At 27.7% G+C, this 9,236-nt stretch overlaps 2 protein-coding genes across 2 annotated transcripts in view; one reads left to right on the top strand and one right to left on the bottom strand.

Annotated features, from left to right (window-relative positions):
* Prp5 (pre-mRNA processing factor 5) overlaps positions 1–1,143 on the top strand; it is a 5,967-nt gene extending 4,824 nt beyond the window's left edge. The window contains exon 9 of the mRNA XM_071794686.1: positions 1,107–1,143. Within this exon, the coding sequence (XP_071650787.1) occupies positions 1,107–1,143 (37 nt within the window). The remainder of the gene's footprint in view (positions 1–1,106) is intronic.
* Positions 1,144–2,066: 923 nt separating this feature from the next.
* Positions 2,067–7,701, bottom strand: LOC139822898 (aminopeptidase N-like). The gene is made up of 11 exons (XM_071795065.1): positions 7,120–7,701; positions 6,474–6,926; positions 5,639–5,819; positions 5,415–5,568; positions 4,967–5,048; positions 4,447–4,823; positions 3,999–4,276; positions 3,566–3,756; positions 2,749–3,027; positions 2,453–2,525; positions 2,067–2,355 (listed from the first exon to the last, which is right to left on the bottom strand). Exons 1-11 carry the CDS (start codon positions 7,635–7,637, stop codon positions 2,218–2,220), a joined length of 2,724 nt encoding a protein of 907 aa, XP_071651166.1. The 5' UTR covers positions 7,638–7,701; the 3' UTR covers positions 2,067–2,217.
* Positions 7,702–9,236: the final 1,535 nt, after the last annotated feature.

Genomic DNA, 9,236 nt, shown 5'->3' with positions numbered 1-9,236 from the left:
CAGGTTATAAAAAAAACAAAGTTTTGAAATAATTGATAGTGGATTATGACGTGCAAGCCGGGAAAACCGTTCGATTGCATGAAACAAATTATGTGATTGTATTAAAGTGTTGCAATTGTCTTGTTGATAATTGCAAAACTCTAATGTAATATTTTTAACAATCACATTTGAACAAACACGCGAATCAAGTTTTACATTATGTTCTATGATTAAAATCTGCGCTTATTGTTCATTGTCTTTGAGATAATAAAAAAGTCTGACAAATAACACATCTTTTTATAGAATAGAGTACATTATAAAGGAATGTCAACACATTCGCAATATTTGATAGTGGAATATAGCACATTTAGAATAATATAATTCTTTTAAGTGTATTTAAAGCAATCTTTCTTTCGTGTTTAAAATATATATAACTCAGAAGTCCAACCAATGTGTTATTATAATTATCAAGTAAATAAATTGCGATTATCAGTATACGATAAGTATACAGGATGTAAAAATACGTACAAAAATTAAAGAAGATGTTGAAAATGGCATCTTTGCATGAATAATATATTGTTCGGTTTGTTCAGTTCGGTACCAACGTGCACAAGATGTGCAGAAATACGTAATACGCCTGGTTATCGTTGAACATGTTAGGACGAACATGAGGAGACAAACATCTTTTTTAATTTTTGTATTTTGACAACTTAAAACGTATTCTATCCGTTAATAAACCGAATTTAAGCTCAAAAGTTGTAATGCCCATAACTCGGTAGGAGATCATTTACAGACCTATGTTGATTATAGGAACTTCTTTCATTATTTTGATATACTATTCACTCTTAAAGTAACGGACAATTTTTTTGTTGCACCCTATATAAATAGCGTGAATAAATTGCTCCATCTATAGTCTTTATACAATTTTTTCTTACAAGTTTGTCATATGTTAACGTGACTTTTTGTGATTCTTATATTTAAAAATCGTTTTTAAACATAAGTATTTAAACACAAGTATTTAAAAAGATAACGATTATAGATGTTTATTTCGCGACCTTTAAACAAAACAATCTTGGATATCAATTATCTGATATTCTTGAATATTAATCAAATTGCATTTTTTTCAGCTATGATACATTACGCTTTAGGCAAAGAAAGTTTTAGCAAAGAAAGTATAAAACTTTATATGTGTATTTGATTTTATGAAAAGTTAGAGAATTAATTAATAATTGTCGCAATTGCGCTGATTATTTAATATCTATACTTTGATATCTAAATAATAACTGACAAATAATAACATCTGAAAGAGTTGCGTAAATTATATTTTTTCCAATGTCAAATAGATGGAATATACCATATTTCTCGATAAAACATAATTTATAACAAATATACATAAAAAATATATTTTAACAAAAAATAGGGTAAATATATATTAACATTAATAAATTATGGAAATTAAAAAAAGAGATAAAATATTTTACATTTATTTATTACGTGTCTAATAACGATATGCAAGCAAGTATTATCTATAAGAAATTATAATAAACCTTCAGAATTATGATACATGTTATAAATATATTTATATTATACATCCTTATGTTATGAATGTGCTATTTAACATTTATGCACATTTATATAATAACCTAAAATTTTATGATTCTGCTTGCAACATATAATGCGACATTTTATTTCAAATTCTTTTTATATATATTTAGAATTTTATAATAAAACTCTACAGACGTCATAATCTGTGTAAATCAATGTTATATCTTATCTGCTCAACGATATTGTGAAATGCCAAATTATCGAATTTTATGTCCATTGTTATAGATACGAATAGATATATATGTATATAAACAATTTTAAAAAATGTCAATATAAAACGCAGTTATGTAATAATTTAATGAAATTATTTGATGAAAATATATTATATCTATAATTTTATTTTATCATTTGAATTAATATAAAAATGATGAACTGATATATAAAAATCGAATTAATATAAAAATAATGTATATTTTAAAATTCTAGTATTTAAAATTATTTAAATCCTAAAAATAATGTTGGACAAATTATGAATTATTAAGAACGTTTCAATAATATTTTAATGTGTAACATACAACTAACGTTACATACGTTAAAATAATTTTATTCTCTTTTTATAATATATACTTATAATTTGTATATTTATGTTATTAAACATGAATTATATCTGATTACAATATTATCTTATATGTCTCATAGGTCGGTGGACTGTCTGTTTTCCAAAATGCTATGAACTTTTGATAAATTATCTTTCATTTTGACTAGCATTTCTTCTCTAGCCTGTAAATGCTTTTGTATATCGATCATATGTTGTTCGGCAAATGCTTTTATCTGTAACAAAAAATAATATTTTATAATTGCAGATAACGACCATAAAGGAACAAACTATATACATATATGTGAATGTTAAATAATAATGTTATCTAACCTTGTTAATTTGACCTTCCCTGAAACTTTTCATTATTATATCCTCAAGAAGAAATGAAATATTGATAAACTGACTGTAAAATACATTACAAAATAGTTTTATTATTATTAAATATGATTGCATTAATATATATCTTAGGACTTAGGAGATAAATATTGGTGTAATTTTCATGAGTAGAAAGTATTTATATATTTAAATTGTTCTATTTTATATTAATATAATTATAATGTAATGATTCTATTACTCACAATATACAATTTAAATAATCTTAAGTAACACAACATAATTGTACTTACTGTTCAGTAAATTTCTCGTAATTATTAATGAAAAATTCAATTGTTATATCTACATTTGGCAAATTAGCGATCATGTTATAGAAGATTCTATGATAGTCCATATCACCAGAAAGAGAATTTAAATGCTTTTCGATGATGTGCAAATTCTCCGAACAACCAAGAAACATATGAGATTCGGATGTTCTCTGTTGATGTTCTACTTGTAAAAACTGATCCCAGACAGACTCATTTGCCTTCATCAGGCCAAAGCAAAACATGGACTTCTGATTGGGTAATGGTCTAATATTGAAATTAGAATAATAAAAAATTATTTGGTTAAAAATTTATACATTAAGAAATATTGCTATTTTATATTATTGTTTTTTAATAGAATATAATGCAGCTATAAAAAAATTATTATTATTTTTATTATTATTTTATTAAATGCTTTTAATTTGCTTAGCAGATTAAATTATAATTTATGTAATTCTTTACTTAATAAAATAGTTATATTCCAGTCGAAATTGAACAGTATTAATAACTATATGTATATGTTAATTTATAAACAACGTTATTATGCAAAATATACGTTGAATCGATAGAATTAATATTAGATATCACTGAAAATCGAACAAAAATTTATAGACAAAAGTTTGTTGGATTAAATATTTAAAAGTAATGATTCAGAATCTGATAGTATTTTATGAATAAATTGTTTTCTTGTTACTGGTTGCATGAAAATTGGCATTGCCATCTATCGTACATCTATCGTACATCTGATAATTTCAAATAAAACAATTTTTCTCAAACGCATGTATCTTATTTTAATATAACTTACCGGTTTGCGATTGGGTTTTCCACATATGCAAGTAATTTAGCAGTAATTTTTGCTGGACATTTAACAGGTTCAAATGTACATACATAACGATACAGAATGGTTCTAATTTTTGCAGTTAAAAGATCATCATCAGGATTCTCTTCAAAATCAATATTCTCCAATAGTTTATGCATCAAGTTGGATAAATGTGGCTAAAAGAAATATTTTATAGCAATTAAGCAACTTACAAATTAAAGATGTGTTTTGAAAAATCTTTTCTTTATCTTGCTTTCTTTTTAATGTTACAATTAACAATTTTTTAAATGGTAGAATTAACAACAACAGATTTCATTGAATCAAAGAGTATAAAAATCCTAATTTTTCTTTATTAAGTTTATTAAATCAAATTATTTATTTTCAGTAATATTGTGATCGATTGTTATAGGTGTTTTACCTTGATGATCGTTGCTGCTTCGGGTAATCGCAAGTAGTGATCTAATTTCTGAATAATGTTGAATGCTGTGTACCATGGTGCGGCATCGGTTTCGCGCGACAAATATTTTATAATTTCAATGAAAGTAGCGAGATCAAGCCGTTCGTTCATCATCATGTAATAAGCATCGTTGAAAATTTGTACACGGTTCAGAACTGGGATCTTGTCGTAGTTGTCAGAATTAAGAAAGGCAGCGATTCGTTTCCAATTGCTTATATCGTAATTTACACGATAAAATCCTTTTTAAGAATAAAAACATAAATAATTGATTAATCAAATAATCTATTTAATATTTTAAAACTAATCTATAATGTATTTACTCAACAATCTTTTTTAATAATAATTAAAAAAACGATGCATGTAGTTTAAAATAACAAAAAGATTAACAAATATATTATGATGTGTTTACCTGTTAGATGTTTATTTACAATAATCCAGTCGTTAGTGTCTATTCCTTCGATTTTCACATCCACATCGTGTGGCTTTAGCCAATGGGTGGCCAATGTAGACGAAAAGTCCAAGTTACTTTGCGTTGCAAAGTTTAAAGGTATCCACCATGCCTCGTTCTCGTTATTATCGATTGTCTGGTGTTTAATTATTTCTTGGCTTATTTTAATTTCGCCTGTAGCATAATCTCGATTGACCGTAACGAGAGGATACCTTGCTTGGTCGAACCAAGTATCCATTACTTCTTTCACTTTAAAATCGTCATGCGGTACATCTGACTCATCGAGGGCGTCTTGCAATGCTTTCCATAAATCATCTGGGGTAGCGCTGCTATATTCACTGGAAAGCAATAACATGATTTGCGCGTATTTCAAAATTGTTGATACTTTTAACATCTAATTTGTTATAGATTAATTTTTTTACATAAAAGAAAAGATTATAATAAAATAATAAATGTCTCAAAATTTTTTGGTTTTACTAACTGTTTTTGAAGATATCGTATCAAACCGTTTCGAAACACATCTTCTCTCAAAAAATGCGATGCCATTCGTAATAAAAAAGCAGCTGAAAGGTGAAAAGCAAAATATATATTAAAATATAAATTATATACATATTTTTTAGAAAAGCAAATTAATACCCAGTATAAAGTGAAGTTATTTTTATATTAATTTATATTTTTAGTCTAACTTATTGTTATATAATTTTATTCTAAGTATTTAACAATTAAATAGATTACTTGACTTAAAAAAATTTTTATGTTACACATTTATTTTTTATAGTTTTAATAGAAATATATAGATCTCTTTACTTTATTCCATTGCATTTAAGTTATACAATAAGATCTCCTGTTTGCCAAAATATTATTGTAACAATTTTATAACTATTTTTATACTTAAGTAGTATAATAGTCAATGTCTAAAAATTTCTTGCCTTTTACATACGTGTTGATAGAATACACATCACGAACATTAAGATGACTAGTAATGTTTATGTGAATCGGCTCAGAAGAAAATGAAGCTATATTTAGCAAAGATTCTTCATCATTCACTACAATAAAATCCATCAATCGCTTTTCTCTGAGAAACTGAGAAAACCAATATTATGAAAAAATGAATATATGTATGTTCCAATTATATTATACAATTTGCTGGTACCTTGTCAGTAATATAGTATTTCAGATAAGTTGATATGCCTTCGCTTAACCAAAGATACTTCCACCAAATTGGGCTAACTAAATTTCCGAACCATTGATGCGCTAATTCGTGAGTGATTGTCATAACATCACCTATTTTATTGCTAATCGGATATGAGTTCTTGTTTTCAAGTATGCCCTGTCTTCAAATTTTCACGTACAAATAGATAATATATATTAAAAAAGAAATTCCATAAAATGTATTTGTTATACTATTATAATGTAAGCCAATAAATAATTGTCAAGAATATTTTGTGATATATTATGCAGATATTATATTTCTTTATCTTTTCCTTCTTTTAATTAAACATTTTTTGATTATCGGATCATAATTAAAGTATTTATTTTGATAATCGTAAAAGTCCAATGTAGATAAAGAGATTGAGAAAGAGAGAGAGAGAAAGAGAGAGAGAGAGAGAGAGGGGGGGGGAGAGAGAGGGGGAGAGAGAGAGAGAGAGAGAGAGAGAGAGAGAGAGAGAGAGAGAGAGAGAGAGAGAGAGAGAGAGAGAGAGAGAGAGAGAGAGAGAGAGAGAGAGTTGCGTGTGTGTTTTTATAAAATATAATCAATAATATTATATTTATAAAAATTAATACAATTATAAAAATTAATTTTTTGTGCGCTAATTTTGATTTAAACGACTTAATTAATCTATAGCTAAATTACTGTGTGTAATATGGAATTAAGAAATCTCCCCCACTCGCACTGTGCACTCTGACTATATAATTACATAAACGTTTATTTTTATAATTAAGAATTCGGAATTATTTTCCTTAATGAAAAATATATTTGTACTCACTTATAGACGATCACGCCCCAGTTCTCAGTGGCTATACTTGAATAATGTGGAATGCTAACATGATCCATTTTCGGCACACGAACAGTGCTATTGGTGAATTCTTCCAGCTTCTGTGTTGCCTTCTCGATAATATCGAGAGAATGTGCGACATAAGGAAGAAGGTGTTTTGGGGCCCATATTTTAATGGTGCCATCCAAATTCGAGATGTAATCATAATCAGCGATCACAAATCCTAATAAGTTGGTAGACATGATAGGAGTTGCCTCGAAGTGTGTCCATAATTTTCCGTCGACCGCATCGATTTCCGATCGCGTGGACGGCATATTCGATAACGCTGTGTAATTAGGATAGTGCTTTATGGAAAATTTGAAGGTCGCTTTTATGGCAGGTTCGTCCCAACACGGAAACGCTTGTCGCGCAGAGGTTGGTTGAAAATGTGTTGTTGCTAGCCATCTGTAAATTTATTATATATCGTTCGCTTCAATTTACGAACATAAGATCTCTGTGTTGATGTATAAATTATTATGCAATTATATCGCGAGAAAGCGATAGGTCTTGTGGTAATTGACTAATTAGAGACAGGCGAAATAATTAAATATTTATAAATTATTAATAATTTAAATCACTTTTTAGAACAATTACTTACACCTCGGTTCCATTGTCGTCGGTATAAAAACTTCTGTAAAATCCACGTGGCTCCGTGTGCGGGAGTATCACGCCTGTGAAATTAATATGCAGCGTGTAAGCTCCAACATCTAGCGACTCCTCAAATCGTAGAGTCAAAATTTGTGTTTGTCCATTATATTCATGCTGCTTTGGGGCATACTCCGATTTAGAATTCTCGTCGTCTACGTCTTTGCGAGTTATCTTCGTCAGCGATTCGTCTATTGTGAGTTTTACGGTGTGGAGTGCGATAGCGTTCGTCGGTTCGCGCACTTCGATATTGATGCTCGTTTCGCCATTAGTGGTGAAATTACCATCTACAATATGAGGTATTAATTTTACATTGTAATGAATAGGTACGACGTACTTTGGTAGACGAAATTGATTCTCCTCGGAATCTTCCACTGGTTTATTATCCGCTGCTTCGTTATCTTGAAGAGGAACGCTTTGACTGACGACAAATAATAAGATTACTGTCAACAGACTTTTGACGATCGCCATAACGTAATTACAAATGCAACGATTCTGAGCGTTTATTTCTAAAAGACTGCGATAAAACGATCATCTGCTCGCATATAACATTTGGAACGTTGCGACATTTACATACCGCATATATGCTTAGTTATGAGAAAATATCTTTAAAAGATATTATCGCTTGACTGTGTTGCTACAGTTCCTGCATAGGTCATCAACTGTGCTATTTTTTGCCTTTTAGAATAGCATCTTTCAAGTGACTAGTAAGAGAAAGATATATCTAAAGATGAAAGTAAATAAAGTAACTCTCATTGAAAAAATATAACAGAGGTTAAATTATAATAATTATTTGAAATAATTAATAATGCAGAGAATATAATAATTAAAAATATAATAATAATAATAATAATAATTCAACAGCAATCTTATAAAAAAGTTATTTTTTAAGCAACATGTTTTCGCCTTAAAAATCATCTAATTAATCTAATTAAATCGTTTTTCTGTACTATATAATAAAAATATTATTAAAAAATAATATATTATTTAGATATTATTTATCGTGCGTGTCCATAAATTTTAAATATTATTAATTTTTTTTAATTAGTAGGAGTATTATTTGATCTAATGTAGATCTGATATTATAATATATTTGATCAAAAATATATTACACAAGTTGTGTCAAATATTTTATTGTTATAATTTATGTTCTTTAAAATAAAATAACGCAAATTTTGAGTAAAGCGATTTTGAGTAAAGTTTTCAGTTAACAAAAAAATGTTTTCTTAAAATATGTTAAATTATTCATTAATATCTTTACAGAGTAACGTCATCTAAACGATAATTATGTTAACGTTATGTTAACGTTTGAACAGACTGTTATGAATATCGATTTGCATTTACACGACGTACATTTTTGTACACCTACTTTTGTTTTTAAGGCGATGCTGGGAATCGTCTACTGTTTCACCGACAAAATGTAATTTTTGCGTGCAGCGTAATTTTTTATTGATTCTATAAAATTATAAATTCTTTTCTGAAGAAAAAAAATTATAAAAGTATATAATTTTTAATAAAGATTTTTTTTTTTTACGTAAAGTTGACTCATCCTTTCTCCGTTTACATGATTTATACTTTAATCCTGAAAAAGGATTTATAATTTTAAAACCAATAAAAAATGGCACGTATGCGAAAATTAGGTTCTGCCGGTAACTCCAGTAACGCCTTAAAGCTTAAAGAATTGATTTTCATCAGAAATGCCTGCTTCTCATAGTCGGTATTCTTCTTTTATCTGTTATCTATGTACTTGTTTATATAACGTGTTTAACGTCGCAAATGACAACCAGTAATTTTTTTTTGCTGACTATCGATGTAAGGTAAACACTTGCGATAATCTCTGTTAACCTCTATAATATAAGTGCAAATGTGGAGTTGCATTCAGCACAATATAATACTTCTTACTATATATATTACGATAAAGAGATATCTCAACCGATAATGACAAGGGAATATAATAAAAAAATATATAAAACTTAATTACTTACAATTAGTTGTGACTTTTCCAGCAAAGTGATTAAGTGTTTGTTAGAAAATACATAAATCTAAAATAAGATAATAGTTTAATAAATA

This window comes from Temnothorax longispinosus, chromosome 12 (assembly GCF_030848805.1).
Source record: "Temnothorax longispinosus isolate EJ_2023e chromosome 12, Tlon_JGU_v1, whole genome shotgun sequence".
NCBI lineage: Eukaryota > Metazoa > Arthropoda > Insecta > Hymenoptera > Formicidae > Temnothorax > Temnothorax longispinosus.
The sequence above is the reverse complement of the archived record's forward strand: the minus strand, read 5'-3'. Positions and strand labels throughout refer to the sequence as shown.

Bases quoted from the DNA above. Each gene is read 5' to 3' on its own strand.
- LOC139822898 (XM_071795065.1), bottom strand. From the start codon at position 7,637: ATGGCGATCGTCAAAAGTCTGTTGACAGTAATCTTATTATTTGTCGTC. The intron at 5,820-6,473 runs GTGAGTACAAAT...GAAAATTTGAAG, and splicing joins TGGGGCGTGATCGTCTATAA to ACAGGGCATACTTGAAAACA. The intron at 5,569-5,638 runs GTACCAGCAAAT...TGGTTTTCTCAG, and splicing joins AATACTATATTACTGACAAG to TTTCTCAGAGAAAAGCGATT.